Raw genomic sequence first — 23,113 nt, 5'->3', positions numbered from 1 at the left:
CAACCATTTGTGTTAGTTTCTCTCCCAGCCTGTTTGTGTACCACTCTTTGTATATATGTCAGTCTGTGTCTATCAATACAGATTTGCACTTCTCTTTTTTTCCTATTGGCCAAACTTAGACTCCAAATCGCTCTGTAAAAAAAATAATTCAGCCTCCTGCTTTCCATATGGGATTCAAATTGTACAGTCAATGATCTCTACTGAAAGAAGTTTCTGATTGCTTTCTGCGGGTTTTAAAAAAAATACTTGTATGTTAATTCTCAACACAGTGAAACTATCTCCCAAGATAGTTGCTATATTTAAGCCAAGGTATTGTAGCATTGTTTAAAGGGATGTTTCATGAGCAATGGAATAGCATGACCATTTCAACATGGATAATTGAATGACAGCAGTGATCCTCCTCACCCTTTCAGTCAACGTGAAACTCCCAGAAAACTGATTTGCAGGGGAAAATATTTATCTGATTGAACAATTGGGGCTGGTTAGAAAGAAAAGGCACAAGATGGAGAAACAAGGTGACAAGCGGACAGAGTCTGTGGTGGAGTGACAGTGAGGGGCATCAATTTGGAGAAGTTCAGGTTAACCAATCTTGCAACTCCAGGAGTTACAGTCAGGGTCCAGCGTGGACTGATTAGTAGGGACCATGCAAGTGTCCTAGGTATAGTCTGCAAACTTGTCGAGCGTTACGGTTTTTAAACACGAGCAGGACTTGAGTTTCAAATATTGAAATTTTTAAATGGGCTTAAGGGAAAGGTGAATAAGACTGTGAAATGAATACTTTTAACAGTCTACTCGTCCAGACGGAACCCCAGTTACTCGTTCCTCAACCCCAGTTCTGGTCACCTCCCTTGGTTTAAGAACCATTGCTCCAGAGGAAATAAGTACATAAGAGGACTGTGAGTAATTATAAACTAAAGGCTTACTTTCTGCCTCTGTAGCCAATCTGATTTGCCTGACTACAGGGGGCATCACATAAACCCGAGCTGTTTATGGATGGGTAAACCTGTGTATGCACGTGTCAGTTTTAAGCAACTTGAATTGTAGCATCTCGAGAGTCTTTAGTCCTCTTGTATAAGGACTTAATTTGTGGGAAGAGTAATTGGTTAACCTTTGACAAGAAATGTTTACAACTTTCATTTCAGTTTTTAAAGATCTGTTAGGCCATTTTCTTGGAATTGCAGTAATTCAACATTTCTCCACTAGACTTTGGCATTGCCTTCTTGCAACTCCCTGTTAATCGTTGTGATTTTTTTTGATGTAATTTATACATTCTATGTTCAGAATGCTTTACTTTAAAGTTTCCAAAGGATTTTCCGTTTTTTAGAAATCAAATAGGCATTTGATGTAAACTGCTTTAGACATTAAAAAACAGACAATTTTATTTTTGTACACCTATAAATCAAAAAGCAAAATAGTTTTTTCCACTAAGTGCTAAAATTCAAGTATTTGCTTTCAACTGGGAAAGTAGTGAAAGTGATTACCTCTTTCCTTTTTGTCCCACCAACCTCACTGCAAAATGATAACTTGATGTGCAAATTAATGCAAGTTTGTTTCCAGATCATTGGAGTTCAGATGGTTTGTGTTTTAATTTGCTGTCTCTGTAGTTTCACGATTAAATTTAATTTTATGCAATGTTTTGCATTGTATTAATCATTATTTGTGTACATCGTGACTGTTATTTTTTTTCTCTATTTTACCTGATTCCTCTTCCCTTTTCTGCAGGATATAGCACAGTATGAACAGGTAGGACATGTTGCTGGGAACTGTTTCCAGCAGTCAGCTTAGCTCAGTTTCTCATGCTTCTCCATATCAGAAACAACAAATCCAGTGGCTGGACTGAATGGTACATAACACTCATTTAGCAATTGGAACATGCAGCACTAAAACTTGACTGCACAACTATGTTGGCATTTCATTTTATCTGCTTAATGCACTTTTCTGTGGTGATGTACAGATTCAGCCCAAGTTCCCTTGCTTGATGTCTGTGGCCATGTTCTTTTGTCAGCCTTGTTTAACATTGCCTAGCCTGGATCATGCGGTCAGGGGTTGCATTTAAAACTGATCATCATGTAACACAGAAGAAAAGTACTGAAGAATGACATTATTCTGATCATTACAGAAACAGAAGAATATTGCAGGTGCACTTGCCTTCTGGATGGCAAATGCATCAGAACTTCTCAACTTCATCAAACAGGACAGAGACCTGAGTCGGATCACACTCGATGCGCAGGATGTCTTGGCTCATTTGGTGCAAATGGCTTTCAAGTATGGAAATTAAAACACTGACAATGTTTTATCCAAGTCTTAGTCAATATGTTATTCTTTCACTAAAGGCAAATATTAAATTAGTGTATTTTATTTTGTGACTTTCTCCACCACTAGCCTCCAGCCTAGACCTTGCCAGAAAGTAGACTAATTAGCAATGCCGTTCTATTCTATTTTTTACCTTCAGTACCATGTAATCCTCTTCAAAATACAGTTTATATTAGAAAACCTCTAACAACCTGACTCTTCCTTGATTGAAATTCATTTTCCTCACGAGCCTCATTGTGGTACTTCCTGTAGTAGAACCATAGACTGTTTTTATATGTTGTCTTCTTCACCATGTTAGGATGTGGAGAGGAGGAGGAGATTGTCAAAACACATGAAAATACTCTGAGCTAGCTGTATTAGAACTGCAGACAAGCAATTTGAATGTTGGGCATGAAATGGTTAATTTTTACACATTGTGAATTGACCTGATGCTTCCTCAACCATGAAATTTCCTTCTAGATTTAACCTGTTCTGAGTATTGTTCTCCTTTCTTAAGATATATTTATGGCGTGCAATTAGGACAGTTTATGTTGCGAGTCATGGTCATGTTTTATCCAAAGAAAAAAATACTGTTTAGTGCTCATATATTGATCAAGAATTACTGTCTATGTATGGAATTAAAACTAAATATTCCAGTAAGGTATGTTTTAATGGATCCATGGAGGCAACGTTTTTATGGATGTTTTTGAGTCAGTTTGCTTCATCTGATGGGCAGCACGGTAGCATAGTGGTTAGCACTGTGGCTTCACAGCACTAGGGTCCCAGGTTCGATTTCCTGCTGGGTCACTGTCTGTGTGGAGTCTGCGTGGGTTTCCTCCGGGTGCTCCGGTTTCCTCCCACAGTCCAAAGACGTCCACGTTTGGTGCATTGGCCACGCTAAATTGCCCTTACTGTCCAAAAAGGTTAGGAGGGGTCATTGTGTTAGGGGGGACAGGTGTAAGTGAGGGCTTAAGTGGGTTGATGCAGACTCGATGGGTCGGATGGCCTCCTTTTGCTCTGTATATTCTATGTTCTATCTTTTGTACCTTTCAGTGTTTAAATTTTTGGATTTTAAACCTGCAGAATACTATTATATAAGAAATGCTAAAATATAAATAAAACTAAAGGAACAGAAAAGGACATAGTTCAGGCAACTGATGAATTCTAAATACTGACGGGAGAGTGGGTTCCTCTGGGGAATGCAACTGGAGCCATGCCCCTAACAACATGGGTGGCTCAGCTGTAGAGGGAAGGAGGAGAAAGATTAGCTTACACTAACCATTTATAGAATCCTTACAGGGCAGAAGGAGGCCATTCGGCCCATCGAGTCTGCACCGGCCCTTGGAATGTGCACCCTACTTAAGTCCTCGCCTCCACCCTATCCCCATAACTCAGTAACTCCACCTAACTTTTTGGACACTAAGGTGCAATTTAGCATAGCCAGTCCACCTAACCTGCACATCCTTGGACTGTGGGAGGAAACCCGAGCACCCAGAGAAATCCCACGGGGAGAAAGTGCAAATTCCACACTGGCAGTTACCCGAGGTCGGAATTGAACCCGGGTCGCTGGAGCTGTGGGGCAGCGGTGCTAACCATATGTTTTCTGCTCAACCTAAAAGGTTTTTGAATGAGTTTCTGGCCAAATTTGGCATCATTCGGTCCTCCCAACAATTGTTTGTTTAAACTATTTCCAGAATTTATTCCATGGTGTTGTAGTGTGGCATTTAAGCTTCCAAGTAATGGCGACAAATTTAGTGGTAATCCATTATGTAGAAAAGTGCTTTTTTAGATTTTTTTCCAAGATATTAAAAGCAAAGTTTAATGCTGTACTCAAACTCACTTATAAGCTATATTCAACTAACAGTCCCAGAATCCAAAATGAAATTTTGTTCTGTGTCTGGAAATACTTGGCTCTCAACTTGGGCAACACGGTAGCATTGTGGATAGCACAATTGCTTCACAGCTCCAGGGTCCCAGGTTCGATTCCTGCTTGGGTCACTGTCTGTGCGGAGTCTACACATCCTCCCCATGTGTGCGTGGGTTTCCTCCGGGTGCTCCGGTTTCCTCCCACAGTCCAAAGATGTGCAGGTTAGGGAGATTGGCCATGCTAAAATTGCCCTTAGTGTCCAAAATTGCCCTTAGTATTGGGTGGGGTTACTGGGTTATGGGGATAGGGTGGAGGTGTGCACCTTGGGTAAGGTGCTCTTTCCAAGAGCCGGTGCAGACTTGATGGGCCGAATGGCCTCCTGCACTGTAAATTCTATGATAAACTAGTAAATGTGACAATTCAGCAAGTGATCTTCCTGAGATACCATTAGATATTCAATTTGTATCAGAACATAATTTTAGTTTTAGCACTTCACTTCTCCAATTCCATCCAAGGTGGTCTCCTACCAGCAGGAAAAACATTTTGTGCATTGTGCTTCAGTTTGAGAAACAAATTATAAACTGGCATGTGCAGAATCTTTTGGAAGGCTGTTATTTCAATAAGCTGTTTTTTTATATTCCTGGGAGTTCCCAGTCCAATTTTATAAACAGATTTTCTTTCATTTTAGAGGAAGTAATATGGAGTGATTTTTAAAAAATTAATATTGAGCATTAGTTGGGCATTTTGTGGAACTGCACAATGAATGACTATATTCACCTGGGAGAAAGGATCGAGAAGGAATATTGGAATACCCTATAGATTTTGATTCAGTGCCTATTAGTTGTGACATTTTTCAGAATTTCAAGATAATGGATCCATTTAAAAGATTTGTATCCATGTAATCATTTCAGAGTGAATGTTGGTCTTGGAATTAAGTAGAAAATTAAGATATGAGGAAAGTTTAAGAAAATTGGGTTTTTCCTTTGGGAAAGAACAAGACTTCAAGTGATCTAACTGAACATTTCAAGGTTGTTTAAGGATATTAACAATTTTTTAAAAAAGCTGTCTTTTTACTCACTCGAGTAATTTAATTACAAGAGAAAATATCAAGCAGCTGTGAACTGGAGAAATCCCCCCCCCCCCCCGCGAATCCCACTTTCCAGTTCCTGATTTGTAGTTACAGCACTTAAAGTGCATATCCAAGTGCTTTCTAAATGAGACATGTCTCTACCACCCTTTCAGGCAGAGTTCCAGACCCCCCACTTTCTAGGTGAAAAGAAATTCCCAACTTCCCTCTCTACGAATTAATTTAATTTATGCCTCTTGATTATTGATCTGTCTGCTTAGGTAAGTAGGTCCATCCTTTCCACTCTGTCTAGGTTCCTCATAATTTTGTTCACCTCAATTGGGTGGTATGGTGGCACAGTGGCTAGCACTGCTGCCTCACAATGCCAGGGACCTGGGTTTGATTCTAGACTTGGGTGACTGTGTGGAGTTTGCATCTTCTCCCTGTGTCAGCGTGGGTTTCCTCGATGTGCAGGTTAGGTGGATTGACCATGCTAAATTGCCCCTCTGTGTCCAAAGGTTGGGTGGGGTGACAGGAGTAGGGCGGGACCAAGTGGGATGCTCTTTCAGAGGACCGGTGCGGACTCTAAAGGGCCAAATGGCCGCCTCCTGCACTGTAGGGATTCTATCATTCAATTAAATATCCCCTCAACCTACTTGCAGCTCCATTCCTTGCAGCTCAAGTTTTCCATCCTGGCAACATGTAAATCTCTGTACCCACTATTATGAGCACATCTTTTCTGTAATGTGACAGACCGTAGTACTCCAATTGTGGCCTAACGTTTTGCGCAGTTCTAGCCTAACTTGTCTGCTATTATATTCTATGCCTCTGCTACTAAAATGCAAGCATCTTGTATGCTTTAACAATATATACCTATCATGCTACCTATCATGCTACCTACTGGGACTTGAAAACATGCACCCCAATTTCCTTTGTTGCTCCAAGGTTTACAGTGCCCTCCCATTTATGCTTTCTTTGCCCTCCTCAAATCTTCACACTTCTCTGAAATGAATTCCGCTCTTTGCTTTTCTGCCCAATTTACCAGCCCATTATTAGCTTTCAGCAGGTTGCAACTTCTGCACCATTAACCACACGGTCAATTTTTGTACCATCTGAAATTTATTAAGCCATATCTCCAGAATTGAGTCTGAATCACTGATATACCATGAAAAGCAAGTGACCTAGTGCTGAAAAATGGAAGTGAGAAGTTTAAATTCTTTAGCGAGAAGTGATGGTGGTTGGAGATGATCTCTGAAGATGGATAGTCCTCTTGCCTCATCATGGCTCTTTCACCATGTAATTCTCCCCATACACAAGAATTTGAGAGTGACTAAAATATTATTTTTTTGAATGTCTTAAAAGTGCCTGTGGATGTGGGATATTACATGGACTTAATATTTCAGATGTTAAGCCTTTTTTTATTTGAAGTTATAAAAGGTAAAATTGGTGAATTCTGTGTTACAGATACTTGGTACACTGTCTTCAATCGGATCTCAATAATTATATGCCAGCATTTCTTGAAGATCCTGAAGAAGCAAGCCCAGAAAGACCCAAAATAGGTCTGAAAACAATCCACATTCTTTAAGATGAAGCATACTTTGGATTTGCATATTCATAAAACTTTGTGGGGTTGTTTCTTGTCGACATAAGACCACCTATCTTATTGATCCCGTCTTAACCCAGTTCAAAGACTACGAATCTTTTCCTAATGCTAGTTCTTTGTTTTGTTATTTAATAATTTCTCCCATCAATCCAAAATATTTAAATGCCATTTTCCCTGTCAATTTGACACTACTTAGTCTTCCTTAAACTTGCAAGTATTTCTCTAATATATTGCATTCAGTAAGTCCCGCAGCATGCATGGAGGAGCAAAGGAGCAGGTTGTGATCATTTGGGAGGTCTTAAGTTTGGATGAAGAAATAGGTTTTGCGCAACACTGAGTCAAATAGTATCTGAAAGATACTCTCATAAATATTCCAAAATCTTACTGCAGCTTGGAGTCCAATTATTAATAAAAGAAACTAGGTACGTTTATAGAAACAGAAATAATTTTGTAAATGGAAACAATTGTTGTTGGAAATGGTCCATAAAACGCGTTGATAGAAATGGACAGTCAGAAAAGCAATTTACTCAAAACCAGCAATAAAACCCGAAAATTTGGAAAACCAAGTAGGTCAGACACTGGGAGAGAAACATGATTAACATTTCAGGTCAATGATCTTGCATCAACATCTATGAAAGGTCTTGATCTGAAACATTAACTGTTTTTCACACTCCATGCAGAGTTCTCATGAATGGCTATCAATCTAAAGCACTAAATGTTTCTCTCTACAGATATTGCCTGATCTGCTGAGTGTTTCAAGTATCAGCAGTGTTTTCTTTTTACTAAAAACTAGTTTTGACTTGAAGCAGTGTGCTTGTCTGAGAGCTGGGATGTTATTGCAGCTGCAAAATAAATTAAACCACATGAATTTTCTATCATTTCCTCAGTGATAATTTGTAGTCCTCTGGCCGTTACTCCGTACAGTTTCATATCCAAATTTGGATCAGACCTTCATGTGGGAATTAAAGTGACTGGAACTGCTCGTATGGTGGGGATGTTACACCTTGGTAGCCAATTGGTAGACTACATCTTAAAGCCTGCTGGTCATGTATGATCTGGAATTTCATCCATTTGATCTGAAGTCAGTTTTCAGGCCCAACTGAGAACTCTGTATCCTTTCTACTGACTCTGCCCTCCTGACTGTCTGCTTGCTCAAACAATTGGACTTTGTGTCCAACTTAGATGAGCGACAAATCCTTCCTCCAAAACCTTTTGTGACTCCACCCTCACTTTATTTAACTCCATGCAGCTAAGGTTGTAAGCCACACTTTCATCAACTCAATACCAGACATCTCTAACTCCACCCTGAACCAATTCCAAATCAACCAAATTTCCACTATCTGTGTCCTGTCCTCCACTAAGATCTCTCAAAAGACCATCTCTCCCTGACCTAGAATTGAATTCCAGTTACTAATGGATTAAATTTAACATTCTCAAGCTCATCGCAAGTCCCTCCACTACCTGGACATACCCTCCCTCTGTATCCTTCTCCAGTCTTGTATATCCTTTTATGCCATTCCTTGAACTCTGGCATTAAATGTATTTGGCATTTTCCCTGGTGCCAGCAGCTTCAGACCTATTCGCTAGCATTCTTTCCTCAGTCTAACTTCTTTGTGTCTCTACCTTTCTCCCTACAAAATCTTCCATCCTTTCAGGAGTTCCATTCCCTTCCTTGTTAGTGGTTCTAGGACTCTGGAATTATGGGAACATAATTCGTACAGAAAGCAGGGTATGGTTCAACTTTAGATTTGTTCATTTATTGAACCTACAAAACCTTTTACGATTTGACTGACACAATCAACCATGGGCATGTTGTTACTGGTATTGATCATAAGCCTGAATCTGGAGATAACCAGTCTCTGCCCTCTTTTGACTGCAGTGACGCCACTTCAATGTTGTCCCTTTTTATAATCTTTGAGTCACACCATCAGCTACCTAGGTTTAGGGCTGGATTGCCCAGCTCTTCACACCCCTTTACCCTGGTCTGTTCTGTGCTCTGAACTCTGCAGGATTGCAAGGGCATAGTCAATTCTCCTGCTGTTTGCACATCAAGCATATAATATGACTTCCCTCCCACAATGAGGGGCACTTCGCCCATAGCTTATTCATGTGTAAATGCTTCTTTCATTCTCAGCAGGAACTGCTCGCAGTTCATAGTTACAGTTAACCTGTGTCATTGCAGTTGCTCTTTAAATCAATTGTGTCAGTTGATTCACACCCTTGGTGGCTAGGTTAACTTTCATGTCCTTCACCTCTTCTGCTTCCCCACACCAAAAATAAACCTAATGTGTTGCAGTAACTGGATGGTGGTCTCTTTCTCGTCTTCCTGTGCTTTTTTTATATTCAGAAAAATCCTTTGACTTGCTCTTTTTCACTGCAGAAAGCACTTAGCTGCTTTGGATGTGGTGAGTAACTGTCAGTCATAGTGGGAATGTTTATAAACATTGTGGTTAGAATCAAAGCAGGGTAATGGAGATGCATTCAGCATGAAGGGAAAGATTGATAAACAATCCACCAAACTGTCCCTGGAGTAATGCAACTGTCTTTGCAGTAATAAAACTGTCAATTACTGGCTAATGCAATGTATAAATTTGCGTAGAAAAGGAAAGTGTGGGCCATTCCTAGTGCCAGAGGAGACCTGGACCAATTCTACTCCGTCAGATGCATTTGCGTCTCCAGAACGGAGAATCCAGCCCATTCTCTCTATTCTGAGGATTGAAGTACATGCAACTCAAATTTCCTCTTCGAGTACATTCTGAGAATTTGGGCACTGATTGAACCTTATTGTATGAAGCAGGTTTTTGGCTGTACCTCATCTTCTGATGACACATTTACTTCAAATTATTTAATTATCCTTAAATGCAAGTGGTCTCTTTAGAAGACCAATGACTAGCTTGTATTAAATGCAAAGGATGTACCAAAAACATGAATTACGACTGTCTTGGTCTTAACCAATGGCTCAAATTGGATGCTGTCCAGAGTAATCTTGAACGTTGTCATTTTGCACAAGGTGCACTAGATTGTTTTATTCATGCTGCAGTTTGGCTACAATCTCAAATTAAGTAATTGTTTGGGGAAAAAAGGAATAAAGTTGCACTTAGTAAACATTAAAAAAGTCATGGTAGCATAGTGGTTAGTACAGTTGCTTCACAGCTCCAGAGTCCCAGGTTCGATTCCCAGCTTGGGTCACTGTCTGTGCAGAGTCTCCCTGTGTCTGCGTGGGCTTCCTCCGGGTGCTCCGGTTTCCTCCCACAGTGCAAAGGTGTGCAGGTTAGGTGGATTGGCCACGCTAAATTCCCCTTCGGGCTAGGTGGGATTACTGGGTTACGGGGATAGTGTTGGGTGGTGTGGCCTTGGTTAGGGTGCTCTTTCCAAGGGCTGATGTAGACTCGATGGGCCAAATGGCCTCCTCCTGCACTGGAAATTCTATGATTCGATAAAATGGAGAGGATCAACAAATAATTGGTATTATGCTTGTCTTGGTGATAGTGGTGTCATATGTACAGAGGTAGAGGAAAAAGTCAAACTTAGCTGATAATGTTAGGCAGCAACATTCTATATGTTTAGACAGTAGAATTAAATGTTTTTACTTTTAGAGCTTTAAACAAAAAAGAATCTGAATAAAACCCATAAGATTTTGCATACATGTCTGTAACTCAAGTCAATTATGAATCAACATGAAAACTGTTTCGCTTTCACAAAATCGCGTATAAATAGACTGATTCAAATAAGGTAAACATGGTCCCTTAGTGTCCACATGTAGCTAGACTTGTAATTGAATTTGTCTGTCTTTGAGCTGAGTCAAACTTTATGAAACCATACAGATATCAAAGCAATCTAAAAATCAAATGTCAGAATGTAAAATTGTTCAGTCACAAAATTAGTTCTGCAGCTGAAGTGTTTAACAAAAGTTTGCTTGGCAATGATTTTCATTTTGTTTTCCAGATGATGTCTTGCACACATTGACAGGAGCAATGTCTTTATTGCGTCGTTGCCGTGTGAATGCTGCTCTCACTATCCAACTATTCTCTCAGCTTTTTCACTTTATTAATATGTGGCTATTCAATAAACTGGTCACCGAGCCAGACTCGTGCCTCTGTTCTCATTATTGGGGAGCCATCATCCGACAGCAGCTTGGTCACATTGAAGCATGGGCTGAGAAACAGGGCTTGGAACTGGCTGCAGACTGTCATCTTAGCAGAATAGTACAGGTCAGTTAATGAAATTATGCTTAACACTGCAGAGTATGTTTTCTCCCTGGTGCAAGGGTCAAGGATGTCTCAGAGCGTTTACAGGACATTCAGGAGGGAAGGGTGAACAGCCAGTGATAATGGTAATGGTACACAGTACAAATGATATGGGTAAGGAAAGGATCTGGTCCTAAAAGCAGAAATAAGGGAGATAGGAAGAAAGTTGAGAAGTGTGACCGCAAAGGATTACTACCAGTGCCACATGCTAGTCAGAGTAGAGAGGGAGGGTTTCAGATTCCTGGGGCATTGGGATCGGTTCTGTGGAAGGTGGGACCATTACAAACTGCCGTGGTCATTGTACTCACCATGAGGCGGGGCCTCGGCGCTCCAGGGCTTCCCTTTGTCTAGGGGCCACCCAAAATGGCTACCAACTATGTGTAAGCCATGTGGATGAGCCCCTGCACTCCCGGGGTCCCTGCAAAGGCTGTTTGCGATGCCTTTGTGTTCCTTGCTGCCATGTGTAATCCATCGTAACCCACCTATAGCCCTTCTCCCGCTTGTCACTTTGTTTTCCCTTTGGATCCTGACAAGAGGTCCCCCCCACCACCACCACCCCTTGCTCATATCTCCTGAAGCTAGCTTTCCTGCGAGTGCGGTGCTCCCCTTCGTCTGCTGCATGTCTGTTCCCCCTCCTCACCCTTTCCTGCTCTTGTCCCCTCCTTTCTGAGCCTTAGCCATCACATTCATACCAAGGCGGTGTGGTCCCTAATCGTCTTCCACAGCCCCAGCCCACCAGGGTATCTGGTTCTAGTTGTGGAGAACAAGGTGTTGCATTGATCAAGTGACAGCTCAGGAACTTTTAAGAAATGATAGTCATGGGATAATACAGTTTACAATAATAATAATAATCTTTATTGTCACAAGTAGGCTTACATTAATACTGCAATGAAGTTACTGTGAAAAACCCCTGGTCGCCACATTCTGGCACCTGTTCGGGTACACAGAAGTAGAATTCAGAATGTCCAATTCACCTAACAGCACGTCATTCGGGACTTGTGGGAGGAAACCGGAGCTCCCGGGGGAACCCACACAGACACTGGGGGAATATGCAGACTCCACATAGACCGTGACCCAAGCCGGGAATCGAACCGTTGACCCGGGCGCTGTGAAGCAATAGTGCTACCCACTGTGCTACCGTGCTGCCACTTAGTTATGCTATGGGAAATGTCAAGTAAAAATATTTAATCGAAGGAGGGTCAATTTAAGTGGGGTGAATCAGGCCCAGTTAAATTGGAATTAAAGATTGGCAGGCAAAGGTGTAACCAAACAATGGGTCAACTTTAAAGGTGAGTGGGTTTTGGGTACACTTGAGGTATATTCCCCAAGGAGGAAAGGTAGGCTAACCAAAGCCAGAGCTCCTTGGATGGCAATTGCCCCAAGTTGAAGTATTTTTAAAAATGTGTATATCACAGCTGTCACATTGATTATATGTTGTGTATGAGAATTAGGCTGAGTATCGGAATTTTGGAGGGGAGGTGGGGGAGGAAATGAATGGATGAGTGGCAAAGAGAGAGTATGGGAAGAGACTCTACTAATATATTTTTAAAACATCCTTAGGCCCTCTAAAGGTGTATTAATGGTAAAAACATACGTGGTGGATCAGGAACTAAAATGGGAATATATGAAGAGGGACATGGCACATGTACTGAATTAGTACTTTGCATCTGCCTTTACCAAGGAAGAGGATGCTGACCAATTCATAGCTTGGTTGTACTTAAAGTTAATGAGTCACCAGAACTGGATAGAATGCATCTGAGAATGCTGAGAGAAGCAAGGGTGAGACTTTGCACAGGCCTGGCCATAATCTTTTAATCTTTAAATATGGGGGCTGCCAGAGGACTGGAGAATTTAAAATCTTATACACCTGTTCAAAAAAAACAAGAATGCAAGGATAAACCCATCACTGCAGCCCAATCAATTTGTGCTCAGCGGTAACAAATATTTAGTGATTATTCGGGACAAAATTAACGGTCACTTGGACAAGTGTGGATTAAGTAAGGAAAACCAGCATGGATTTGTTAAAGGCAATTTTGTTTAACCATAATAAGAAAACAGGAAATGCTAGAAATAGGTCTGGCTACATTTGTGGAGGGCAAAAGAGAATTAATGCTTCAGGTCTGTTGACCTTTCATCAGAACAAACAAATTAAATGTCAATACAGTAAAATAGGGTGTTGCATGTAACATAATTGGCAGAGTCAACATGCTGCTCGAAATATTATTTATTAAAAAATAATTTATCATGTCTATTGAAATGTGTTGAACTAGCCCCATAATTTGAATGGGAAAGTGAAATGATTTTGGTGCAGAAATCTGAACTTATTTTTACTATTTTAGGCAACGACATTGTTAACGATGGATAAATATTTGGCAGAAGACGTTTCAAACATCAACAACACTTGCTTTAAGTTGAATTCATTGCAGCTGCAAGCGCTGCTTCAAAGTTATCACTGTGCACAGGATGAACCCTATATCCCTCAGGTATCTAAATTGCTAACCTGCAATTATTTCATTTTTGTGGTTGTATTTTGGGTACTAATGGAGTTACCTTGTTGGCATTGTTTAGCATTGAAACCTTTGACAAGCCCAAAAAAAGTTGGGGATGGTGGAGGAAGTGAAAAGGGAGAGATTTCTCAGATTGCCAAGTGTTTACAAGGGTTGGGGGGGTGGAGGGAGCGAGAGAGAAGGGAGTGTGCATGTTCTTATTGGCTGCACAATCCTGACCAAAAATGCCAGCTGTGTGCATTTGATGGACAGCAATTGAGTTAAATATTTTGGGTACAATTAAATAAGAAATTTTTTTTTTTAAGAAAATAAGTACTGAGATGTGTTTAGGGATATTTGCTGACTGCTAGTAGTTGACAGATTAATAGTTGAAGGAAATTTAGACCTGCCCTAAATTTTGATGCTTTCCTTATAAATGAAGTGAAAAGTAAAATCATAAATGCATTCATGATACTTGATTCCATTTGAAGCTGCAGAACAGTAAGTTGAAAACTGGGAGATGAGGATAGATTGAGGGCAGCACGGTAGCATTGTGGATAGCACAATTGCTTCACAGCTCCAGGGTCCCAGGTTCGATACCAGCTTGGGTCACTGTCTGTGCGGAGTCTGCACATCCACCCCGTGTGTGCGTGGGTTTCTTCCGGGTGCTCCGGTTTCCTCCCACAGTCCAAAGATGTGCAGGTTAGGTGGATTGGCCATGATACATTGCCCTTAGTGTCCAAAATTGCCCTTAGTGTTGGGTGGGGTTACTGGGTTATGGGGATAGGGTGGAGGTGTGCACCTTGGGTAAGGTGCTCTTTCCAAGAGCCGGTGCAGACTTGATGGGCCGAATGGCCTCCTTCTGCACTGTAAATTCTATGATAATCTATGATATGGACAAAATCATGATTTCCAATTTCAACTTGGCAGCAAACCTTTTTTTAAATATAAAGGAGGATCTTCTCAATGTGTGGGATCTTGCTGCGCATAAATTGGCTGCTACATTCCTATGTTGCCACAGTGACAGAGCTTGAAAAGTAATTTGGTTGTAAAGTGTTTTGGGATGTCCTGAGGTAATGAATGGCATTGTAGAAAGCGCAAGTTTAAATTTATAAAATATGTTTTGAACAGATAGCAGCCAAAATAGGCATTAAAGAGAGAGGAAAGCTAGTGTTTTACTAAGGCTCTGTAGCAAGAAGACATTTAGACCTGAGATAAAAGATTAGTGTACTGTACAAAGGTATGAAGTGCCAGATATATTTCTAAAAAAATAATGAAGAGATTGGGTTTGATCCTGGGTGTTTGTGAAAAGCTTGAAGCTTGCATGCACAGTACCAGGTTAGGACAATGGAAATTGCGTCCACACAGTTTTGAGGGATACTGTCTGTATGGAAGCTTTTTTATGATGTGTCTATGGTTGGAGGTAGAAAATCAATAAAATTAATCACAATGGACTTTATGATCATGGAAATTCCGAAATAAATTTTTTTATCATGTTGTTCGCTGATTTACATTAGCTGCAGGAACTTCAGGAATTGGGAACATCTCCCACATAGCTGTTGCAAAAACAGCAAATGAAGGGACCGGGAGAAAACTCAAAAGACCCAACTCGCTGTATTGCAAGCAAACGACCACTGTTTCACCAAGCAATGAAAAATAAAAGATGCAATATTGGTCCACGCCATTCACTCTTTGATATTAAAATAAACAAAATCAGGATCTGCCTAGTTGCACTCTACATGGAACTGTAGCTACAGTTATCTTGCATGGTAATGGAGTAGTTATGGTCCCAGACTAACGACCCAGAAGTCTCAAGTTCTAAATCAGGTCATTCATGGGTTGTCAGAATAAATGAGCATAATGGCTGTTGGTTTTGCCATAAAGACTTCACTCGTTCATTAATATCCTACAAAGAACGGAATCCACCAAGCCTACTCGTTATTCCAGTCCCCCGAAATGTGCTTCGACTTGGAGCGACTATGATGGTATCGTGGTGTTGTCGCTGGATTAGGAATCCAGAGACCCGGCATAATGCTTTGGGGAGCTGGATTCTTATCCCACCATGGCAGATCGAGAAATTTGAATTCAATAAAAATCTTGGAGCGACAATGTCCCAAGAGCACCTTTTATTTTTAAAAGCCCCAGACTGTTCTTTTGAGAAAGCAAACCCAAATATGTTCACCCCAACTCACTGCAGCTTTCCTTAAGTCCCTTGACTCGGGTAATTTACTCCTTCATTACTCCCCACCCAGGCCCCCAGAAGCCTATTGCATCCATACTGCGGCTAAAAGTAGCGTGGAGCTTCCTATTGGCGTGTCTCTCAGCAGCAGTATGTAGTTCAAGTAGGATTGTTAAGATTTGTAGTATTTTATGTTTAAAATATTTCAAGATTGATAACCTGCTCAAAAATACTTCATTTTGAAACCATAAATACTTAGATCTCGGATTCCCAACTCAGTGTGTCGATGTTCTCTCCGCTTTCAGTTTGGCTATTATGGAAGATTTTTCCCTTCCCCATAGACCACTTCCTACTTTTTTGCTTAATTTATTGCTGGTAGTAGTGGTGCTGTTCTGTCACCCTGAGATAACTCTTCAAAATGCATCATGCAATCCACTCTTTTAATCAGCCAGCGAGTCAAACTGCTTTGGTAAACAGAATAAATATGTGATGTAACATAGCATTTGTTCCATTTTTGTTAGCAATGCACATTGACCAGCAATTGTTTTTACTTTTTTAGGAGTTGATTGAAAATGTAGTGGCATTAGCAGAGAACACAGCTGATGAACTTGCTCGCAGTGATGGTAGGGAGGTGCAACTGGAAGAGGACCCTGACCTACAGCTCCCATTTCTATTACCTGAAGATGGATATTCTTGTGATGTTGTCAGGAACATTCCTAATGGTCTTCAGGAATTCTTAGAACCACTTTGCCAGAGAGGTAATATTTTTCAATTTATTGCTCCCAGTGGTGGAAAATTATTGAAAATGCTATATCGCTTTTGCCTAAGGGGGGTATATTGCAAAACCAACTGTGACAAATGCAAATCCCTTGCTGGTTACCATGTTCTTTTTTTTAAAAATTGGAATAGTTGAATATGTTTATATTGCCCTTCAACAATTTTATTGGAAGACTTGCCATTTGATAGCTAAACTTTTGGATTTTACCAGGTATTTCATGCTCATAGAATCCCTACAATGCAGAAGGAGACCATTTGACCCATCGAGTTTGCACCAACCCTCCAAAAGGCCACCTTACCTAGGCACATCCCACAACCTCGTAGCTTAACCTGCGTATCTTTGGACACTAAGGGGAAATTTAGCATGGCCAATCCACCTAACCTGCACATCTTTCAACTGTGAGAGGAAACCAGAGAACCTGGAGGAATCCATGCAGACACTGGGAGAAATTGCAAACTTCACATTGTCATCCAAGGCTGGAATTGAACCCTGGTCTCTGGCGCTGTGAGGTTGCAGTGCTAGCCATTGTGCCACGGTGCCATTATTTTCGATTATCTGCTTCGGAGGCTAGTTTCTATAGGACCACGGTGTCCTTGAACTGATAATTGAACAATAACTTGCCACCTCAAAATAATTTAGACTTTAAATTTACAAATTATCACCAAATCTGAAATATCGTGTACATGTGCCTCCAAACTAATTTGCAACCTCAGTAAATTTAGGACTGTTAGATTATAACCAAATTGTTCTCTCCATGTTTTATGTTAAGAGTTAACAGGGTTGCTATGAATCTCTTCAATTAAATCAGTGAGTCAAGTATGCCAGGAATTACTCATATATTACTCTCGGCCTTTGCTGAATTAGCTAGTATCCTGGTGGAGGCTATTGAACTAGCAACGGGACATCTGCCCAGGGATTCTGATTGCTATCCAGCTGGAGGTGCATGTGCTGTAATGCAGGGGTGACAAAATTAGGCAAATCTAAGATGCTTTATACTTCACCCTGTCCTGGTAAAGCTTGTTGATGACCGAATCGCAAAGTAGTTATGGCGCAGAAGGAAGCCATTTGGCCCTTCGTGTCTGCACCGGCACTTTAAATGAATATCATGGCTTAGTGCCTCTGGCTTCCTCTGCCTTTTCCCCTGTTTCAATTCAAGTAATCATCTAATGCCACTCTTGAATGCTTTAATTGAACCTGCCTCCACCACGCTTCCAGGCAGCGCATTCCAGACCCAAAACGCTGGTTGTGTGAAAATAATTCTCTCATCACATCTGCTTTTAAATCTGTACCCTCTTGATCCTTTTTACGAGTGGGAACAACTTCTCCCTATCTACTCTGCCCAGCCCTTTCATTATTGCCTCTAACAAATCTCTTCTTCTCTCCAAGGAGGACAGTCCCTACCTCTCCAACCCCTCATAAAATTTCTTATCCCTGGAACCATTCTTGTAAACCTTCTGCGCGCTCTCAATTACCTCATATCCTTGCTATAGTGTGGTGCCCAGAACCGCACAAAATACTTCACCTGCAGTCTAACTAGTGTCTTGTATACATGTTCAGCAAAATCTCCATACTCTTGTACTCTGCCCCTATTAATAAAGCTCAGAATAATATATGTTTTATCAACTGCTCTTTCCACCTGCCCTGCCATCTTCAATAATCTATGCACATATACACCCAAATCCCTCTGGTCCTGCACAAAGAATTTTTACCCTTAAGAATTTTATCCTTGATTCCAGCTTTAGTGAGTTCAAAAGATGAACAATGTTTCTGTTTTGGTGAGATACTGCATAAAGCTATATTCTAACAATGACTTGGGTACAAATGACAAACAATAGGGGGCCCAGCATGGATCCCTGTGGTACGCCACTTCCAGACACTAAAGCGGCTGTCTATCATCACCCTCGGTTTCCTACCGCTAAGCCAATTATGAATTCACCCTGTTATCTCATGTGCACTTGCCTTCTTAAGTAATCTCCCATGTGGGACCTTGTCAAAGGCTTTGCTGAAATCCATGTAAACTACATCAACTGCACTACCCTCATCTGCACACTTGGTCACATGCTCTAAATATTCAATCAAATTTGTTAGGTATGACCTCCCTCTGACAAAGTCATGCGGACTTTCCCTGATCAAACCTTGCCTCTCCAAGTGCAGATAGATTTGCTCCTTCAGAATCTTCTTCGATAGTTTCCCAACCACTGACGTGCGACTCACTGGCCTGTAGTTCCCTGGCTTGTCTCTACAACCTTTCTTAAATAGTGGGACCACATTAGCTGTTCTCCAGTCCTCTGGCACCTCCCCCGTGGCCAGAGAGGAATTAAAACTTTGGGTCAGAGCCCCAGCAATCTCCTCCCTCGCCTCCCACAGCAGTCTGGGACACAATTCATCTGGACCTAGTGATTTGTCCACTTTGAAACCTGCCATCACCTCCAATGCCTTGTCACTCCCTATGACAATTTGCTGAAGAACCCCTCAATCTCTCTCCCAGAGTTCCATAACTACCTGCTCATTCTCTTGGGTGAAGACAGATCTGAAATATTCGTTCAACACCCTACCAATGTCTTCTGGCTCCACCAACAGATACCCCCCTTGGTCCTTAATGGCCCTACACTTCCCCTGGTTATCCTCTTCCCATTGATATACTTTTAGAATATCTTGGGATTTTCCATACTTTTACCAGCCAGTGCTTTCTTATATTCCCTCTTTGCTATCCTAATTAATTTCTTAAGCTCCATCCTGCACTTTCTGTCCTCCACTAATGCCTCTGCAGACTTATTCCCCTTCTACTTGTTAAAAGCTTAAACGCCTCTTATCCTTCTCATTGTATCCTGAGTGTCTCGGGTTATCCATGGTTCTCTGGGTTTGTTGCACCTTCCTGTACCCTAGAGAGAACACATTGGATCTGTACCCTCTCGATTTCATTTTCGAACCCCCCCTCCCCGCTCTTCTGTAGATTTCCCCACAAGTAACACTTTCCAGTCTGCCGTGGCCAGATCCTGTTTTCTTTTGTTAAAATCTACTCTTTCTCTCACCCGCCCCCCAAAAAAAATCCAAAACCTTTTTTTGCAACTTGTCTATTTCCTTGTCCATAACAAATTTAAATTGAACCATTATCACTAAAATGCTCCCCCCACCAGCACATCAACCACCTGTCCAACTTCATTCCCCAGAATTAGGTACAGCACTGCACCATCCCTTGTTTTGAACCTCTACAAATTTAGCCAAAAAGTTCTGCTGTATACATTTTCAGAACTCTACTCCATCTAAGGCCATAACATGATGGCTATCCCAATTAATTTTGGGAAAGTTGAAATCACTTAATATAAATACCCTCTTATTTTTACACCTCTCCCCAAATTGTGCACATATTTGCTCCCCGATTTCCCACAGACTATCTGGAGATCTATGATAATCACCTCGCAACGTAGCTGTCTTTATTTTATTCCTAAGCTCTACCCACCAAGCTTCATTTGATGCCCCCTCCATATACATCTCTCCTTACTGCAGTAACTGTCTCCTAACTAATAATGCAATATCTCCTCTTTTACCCCCTCCTCTCTTGCCTGAAGATTCTATATCCTGGGGTGTTAAGCTGCCAATCCTGCCCCTCACTCAACCATGACTCTGTGATAGCTATTATATCATAATTACATGTGTCAATCATCACCCTTCACTCATCCGTTTTGCCCATTAATACTCCTGGTATTAAAGTAGAGGCCATCCAGCCTTGTCTTACTCCCTTGAAACTTAATACCGTTGTATTCGCACTGACCTAATTGCCTTTCTATGTTATACTGTGACCCTATTCTGCTATCTGTCTGCGTTCCCTCCCCCTGCCAAACTAGTTTAAACTCTTCCCAATGGCACTAGCAAACCCACCAGCAAGGTTGTTAATCCCACTCTGGTTTAGATGTAGACCGTCCCGCTTGTACAGGTCCCACCTTCTCCAAAAATGGTGCCAATGGTCCAGGAATCTCAAAACCCTCCCTCCTGCACCAACTCTTAAGCCATGCATTTATCTGTGCTATTCTCCTATTCCTGTACTCACTAGCACATGGCACTGGGAGAAATCCAGAGATTACAACCCAAGAGTCCTGCACTTTAATCGATTGCTTAACTCCCTGAATTCTTGATGCAGGACCTCATCCCTCTTTCTATCTATGTCATTGGTACCAACATGTACCATGACCTCCGCCTTATCACCCTCCCCCTTCATGATACCCTGCAGCCATTCAGTGACATTCCGGACCCTGACACCTGAGAGACAACACACAATCCTGGAGTATTTTTCATGACCACAGAAGTTCCTATATGTGTGCCTAACTATGGAGTCCTCTATGACGATTGCTCTTCTCTTTAACGCTCTCTGCTGATCAACAGAGCCACACGTGGTACCATTGCTCTGGCCACTGCTGTTGTTTTCCCCCGATAGGCCATCCTCCCCAACAGTATCTAAAATGGTATACTAGAGAGGGGAACAGCCACGGGAGATTCCTGCACAGACTGCCTGTCCTTTCTAGAGGTCACCCATCTGTCTGCCTGCACCTTGGGTGTGACCACGTCTCTATAACTGGTGTCTATGACGCTTTCCGCCATCTGCATGCTCTTAAGTACATCCAACTGCTGCTCCAACCAAACCACGCAGCCTGTGAGGAGCTGCCATTGGGTACATTTCCTGAAGATATAGTCATCCAGAATGCTGGAAGCATCACAGACCTACCACATTTCACAGCTAGAGCACTGCACCAGCTGACTGACATTTCTAGCACCAATTAATTAATTACATGAAAATAAATAGTTATTCAATTTAGTACTAATTAATTAATCACATCAAAATAAATACTTATTAATCTAAATTAATATTAACTATTGTTATGGGCGAGGCGTTTTCAGAACCCCAAAATGTATCATGGAGTTCAACCAACCTCTCTCTTTAATGGATTTGTTGCTTTTCCTAGCACACTGCTTTTTCCCTAGATGTGGTGTTTCAATTACATCTGTTTTTAAAACACAAAACACTATTTATCCCATGAACTCAACTTAACATCTTAAATAAACATTGGATCTCTTAACACCGTTACTTCAAAGATAACTCAGAAAATATTGCAACAGTAAATAACTCCTTAAAATGTTCCTTCAAATTCCAAGAGACTTCCAACACACACACACAAACTGTTTTTTCTCCACCCCCAAAAAACGTCTGAGCCTCTGAAAGAGCCATTGTTCACAACACTCTCCCCACTTAAACTAAAATACCACACCGGAAAAGCAACAATCCTTCACTGTCTTTAAGTTCACAAAAGCCAATCCAATAGATAGACTTTTATCCCCCTCGAACCCCCAATTGTTATGGGCGAGGCGTTTTCAGAACCCCAAAATGTATCATGGAGTTTAGCCAACTTCACCCTTTAACCTATTTGCTGCTTTTCCTAGCACATGGCCTTTTTCCCTAGATGTGTTTCAATTATGAACACGTGGGTTTTTAAACACAAAACACTGTTTATTCCATGAACTCAACTTAACATAAATAAACATTGGATCTCTTAACACCCCTTACTTCAAAGATAACTCAGAAAATATTGCAACAGTAAATAACTCCTTAAAATGTTCCTTCAACCTTCCAAGAGACTTAACACCTTTAAACAGTATCACATCAGTTTAAAGGATATATATATTTTCTGTAGAATGGCAGAAATATATTAGCTTGATTGACTTCAGCTCCAGCACCTTGCTTTCTTCCTGCAGCTCTCTGGACACACACACAAACTGCTTTTTCCAACTGGCTTTCTCCCTTCAAGCAACTCACAGCAAACCAGAACTTCTCAAGCTGCTGTCTCAAATTGGCTTTCTCCTTTTAACCAGCTCACAGCAAAACAGCCAGGCACTTTTAAACTGCTCTCAGCAAAACTAGCTAGGCACTTTTCAAACTGCCAAAAACTAAACTGCAAAAGAGCTGACCTGACCTCAGCCCCACCCACTCTCTGACATCACTTTTTCTTAAAGGTACATTGTTTAAACATCAATGTCTTAAAGGTACCCTCACATGACACTATATGGTCCCTTGCGCTAGATTTGTCCTATAAATATTAAATGCCAAATGCACTAATCTCCTAGTTACTCCTCTACTTAGTTAATTACTCTAGTTTTTCAAATTTAGAACAGATTAGGAAGTGCCAACCCCCCACTCCTCAACTACCTAACCCTTTGCAAAAAACATCCTATGAACCTGAGGAGTCTTAACAACTCAAACAACAGCAGTTATCAATTTATTAACCTGGCAAAAGAAAACCTTGGGAAGAAAGACTGGGAGACACTGGAACAAGAGCAAAAAAACCTGGCTGAATATTCATCTTCACCAAGAGGGTATCCCATCTTTTCAAATCAGCCTTCACCCCATCCACCAGACTAGAAAAGTTTAAGTTTGTGAAGTGAGGTCTAGTCATGGGCCACCCAGATACTGGAAATGAGTCCTATCTGGACGAAACTGCAGCTTCCCCAAATCAGCTCCCCTCCCTGGGTGGTTTGCCGGAAAATCTTCACCCGTGCCCAGATTCAACTTGTACCCTGAAAAGGAGCCAAACTTCCTGAACAATTC

At 41.3% G+C, this 23,113-nt stretch overlaps 1 protein-coding gene across 1 annotated transcript in view; it reads left to right on the top strand.

Annotated features, from left to right (window-relative positions):
• LOC140406826 (afadin-like) overlaps positions 1-16,663 on the top strand; it is a 63,297-nt gene extending 46,634 nt beyond the window's left edge. The window contains exons 8-13 of the mRNA XM_072494722.1: positions 1,723-1,743; positions 2,120-2,265; positions 6,690-6,784; positions 10,774-11,039; positions 13,415-13,558; positions 16,300-16,663. Of these exons, the coding sequence (XP_072350823.1) occupies positions 1,723-1,743; positions 2,120-2,265; positions 6,690-6,784; positions 10,774-11,039; positions 13,415-13,558; positions 16,300-16,653 (1,026 nt within the window). The 3' untranslated portion in view covers positions 16,654-16,663. The remainder of the gene's footprint in view (positions 1-1,722; positions 1,744-2,119; positions 2,266-6,689; positions 6,785-10,773; positions 11,040-13,414; positions 13,559-16,299) is intronic.
• The last annotated feature ends 6,450 nt before the right edge of the window (positions 16,664-23,113 follow it).

Source organism: Scyliorhinus torazame, unplaced genomic scaffold (assembly GCF_047496885.1).
Source record: "Scyliorhinus torazame isolate Kashiwa2021f unplaced genomic scaffold, sScyTor2.1 scaffold_906, whole genome shotgun sequence".
NCBI lineage: Eukaryota > Metazoa > Chordata > Chondrichthyes > Carcharhiniformes > Scyliorhinidae > Scyliorhinus > Scyliorhinus torazame.
The sequence above is the reverse complement of the archived record's forward strand: the minus strand, read 5'-3'. Positions and strand labels throughout refer to the sequence as shown.